This window comes from Gadus morhua, chromosome 4 (assembly GCF_902167405.1).
Source record: "Gadus morhua chromosome 4, gadMor3.0, whole genome shotgun sequence".
NCBI lineage: Eukaryota > Metazoa > Chordata > Actinopteri > Gadiformes > Gadidae > Gadus > Gadus morhua.
The window spans coordinates 12,308,206-12,311,518 of record NC_044051.1 but is presented as its reverse complement, the minus strand read 5'-3'; the positions used below and the strand labels follow the sequence as shown (position 1 = coordinate 12,311,518).

Sequence of the window (3,313 nt, the reverse complement as noted above, 5' to 3'; positions counted from 1 at the left end):
CAGCGTTTCAATACATGCACACACGCAGCACATACACGTCACAACCGACAACCGTGCACAGATACATGACTACCCACACACACACACACACAAACACACACACACATGCACACAGTCACCCACAAATGCTGACAATCATGAATATTTCTGTTGAACTAAGAACTATGGCATTTGCTGTGTTCAATTAAATACATTAGTCTTCTAAGCAAATCTTTAAATAAAAAAGATTAAAAGAACCGTATAATGATGTTTTTGCCGTTCCATTCTCTTGCGCGTAACCTTTACTTTAAACTACAAAGTGGCACGGTTTCCATGGCACCGGGAGAATAAATGTTTCATTTCCTGCAAACTTGATTCTATATCCCGTGGCAATTACGGGAGAACGCGTGGCCTTTTCAGCTCGGCTACGCACCCATTCAAAGGGCTTTTTTCATCTATGCACTCGCTTTGCTTTGCCAATATACAGGTAATACATTAAAGGTTTCCTTTTCATTCCTGCTTAGCCCCCAATTCCTGCTCCTCTGGGGCGCTCCGTCTTCCAAATGGGATTCATGTGTTTTTGTGTCTCCGGTGGAGACACCAGCATAGTGTTGACACTCATCGGCCTACAGCATGCTTCCCTGCCTCTCAGGATTACTGTTTTCTACTTTCACTTTCTTTTCATCTTCCTCTCGCTGCAAGTAAAATCACTCTCTTCCCAACCCCAAACCCCCAAAGAATCAACAACCCTTCTGTCAGTCCAAAAACCCCCCAAAAAAGGCGGCAACATCTGACGGTCGGCCCGCCGTGATAGTCTAGTGACCTTGGCCCGCTTGTTTCTCTCATCTTGGCGTTGTGATGGCGGGCGACTTGACTGGTCTGTGCCGGTCTGGACAGACAGTGGGCCAAGGCTCTGGTGTGACGCTGGCATCCAGCGCCTGCCTCCTGTCGCTGGGACCATGCATCCAACGGAAGGGGTGGAGGTGGAGGTGGTGGTGGTGGTGGTGGGTGGGGTAGGAACGGGGGGACGGAGGGAAGGTCAGGATCAAGGATCGGAATACGAACATTCTCAGTCAACAGTTTCAATTGAAAGGGAGAGAAGGGAGAGAGGGAGAGAGGGAGAGGGAGAGAGGGAGAGAGAGTGAGGGAAAGACAGAGAGGGTGAGGGAGAGAGGGAGAGAGAGAGAGAGAGAGAGAGAGAGAGAGGGAAAGACAGAGAGGGTGAGGGAGAGAGAGAGAGAGAGAGAGAGAGAGAGAGAGAGAGAGAGGGAAAGACAGAGAGGGTGAGGGAGAGAGAGAGAGAGAGAGAGAGAGAGAGAGAGAGAGAGAGAGAGATGTGGGGCAAGATGGAAAGCCGCGTCTGAAGACAGTAACGAAAGACAGACGCAGAGGGAGACACTTTATATCTAGATCGTTCTTATCTTCAACAGAGGAGAGTTGCCTGGTCGTTACAGAAACGTTGGGGAAAAATACATGAAAATGACAGGCGAAAAAACAGACACCAGAAGGCAGGGAGTGAGATGAAAGGGGGAAGACGGGGTGACTGATAAAAGAGAGGATCCCTGAACAGAGGAGAGAGGATGGAATCGTAATCCCACAGGGACAGAGAAGTGGACAGTAAAGAAATGCAGGGTTCCTACCAGCAGCTCAAATGCCACGATGACTTGCCAGCACACACACACATGCACACACACACACACACACACACACATGCGCACACACACACACACACACACACACACACACACACACACACACACACACACACACACACACACACACACACACACACACACACACACACACGCGCATAAATGCACACATACACACCCATGCACGCACACACCCACACGCTGGTGGCTGGCTCTCGGAGGCTGACAGAGACGGAGGGGAGAGGGGAAGCAGAGGCATTAGAAGGAATTTTTGGTTGGAAAGAAAATCACACTCACATACTGTAATATGTTGGGTTGGGATGAAGGCTAAGAAAGAATAACTGGGGCCTTCATGAGTGAGCGTGTGCTCACGCGCACACATACACAAACACACACATGCACACACACACACACAAATATAGACCGACACACACACACACACACACACACGCACACACACACACACACACACACACACACACACACACACACACACACACACACACACACACACACACACACACACACACACACACACACACACACACACACACACACACACACACAGAGCTGTCCATGTGAATGGTGAAAAGCCAGCCTTGTGCAATCCTAAAATCATTGTTAGTTTTTTTTTTTTTTGTTGTTGTTGTTCACACTGTCAGCTATGTTAAATGTTTGGTGTTTGTTTGTGTGTCTAGAACGACTTGTTCCTCAATTAACAACAAAGTTGATTTGATATCATCACAGCGATCCTATCGTGTGTGATCCTATCGTGTGAGAATGGTACTTTGCATTGTGTAGCATCTTATCCTAGCATCTTATCCTAGCATCTTATCCATTGGTGTGTACGGGGAATGGATTAACATAGCAATTGGTTCTATGAACATCCTTACTGTTCCGACAGTGATATATATTGTTTCTCTATCTTCTGACAAATGTTCTTATTGTAAGTCGCTTTGTATAAAAACCGTCTGCTAAATGTAAACGATCTCACGCTTCCCTCTACTGGTGTCTCTTCCAGTGCACGGGGGCTGGTCCACCTGGACCGAGTGGACCGTGTGCAACAGCCGCTGTGGCCGTGGGTACCAGAAGCGGACGCGCAGCTGCACCAACCCGGCGCCGCTGAACGGGGGGGCCATCTGCGACGGGCAGGGCATCCAGAAGCTGGCCTGCAATCCCCTCTGTCCAGGTACGGCCCCGGAGCCAAGGGCTCCCCCCCCCGAGTCCTGGTTCACACAGGACCACAGGGGTAGGGGATTCCAGGGGGGAAAGGGAGAGTAACGTAACGTTGTAATGCTGTTTCTCTTAGTTTGTCGAAAATATATACATTTTTGTTCACTTTGTGCCCTGACACCAATGGTGTCCAATCAAGTTTGCTTTCTCTCTCTCTCTCTCTCTCTCTCTCTCTCTCTCTCTCTCTCTCTCTCTCTCTCTCTCCCTCGCTCCCCCTCTATCCATCTCTTGTCTGTGCTTCCTCCTCGCTCTCTCTGTGTCTGACTCTGTGTGTCTCTCTCTCTCTCTCCCTTTCTCTCTCTCTCTCTCTCTCTCTCTTCTCTCTCTCTCTCCCTTTCTCTCTCTCTCTCTCTCTCTCTCTCTCTCTCTCTCTCTCTCTCTCTCTCTCTCTCTTCTCTCTCTCTCTCTCTCTCTCTCTCTCTCTTTCTCTCTCTCTCCCTCTCTCCCCC

The 3,313-nt window shown here is 49.3% G+C and overlaps 1 protein-coding gene across 1 annotated transcript in view; it reads left to right on the top strand.

The window, feature by feature from the left end:
* Window positions 1-2,633: 2,633 nt before the first annotated feature.
* unc5cb (unc-5 netrin receptor Cb) overlaps window positions 2,634-3,313 on the top strand; it is a gene marked incomplete at its 5' end in the record, with an annotated part of 27,160 nt that continues 26,480 nt past the window's right edge. The window contains one exon of the mRNA XM_030352956.1: window positions 2,634-2,820. Within this exon, the coding sequence (XP_030208816.1) occupies window positions 2,634-2,820 (187 nt within the window). The remainder of the gene's footprint in view (window positions 2,821-3,313) is intronic.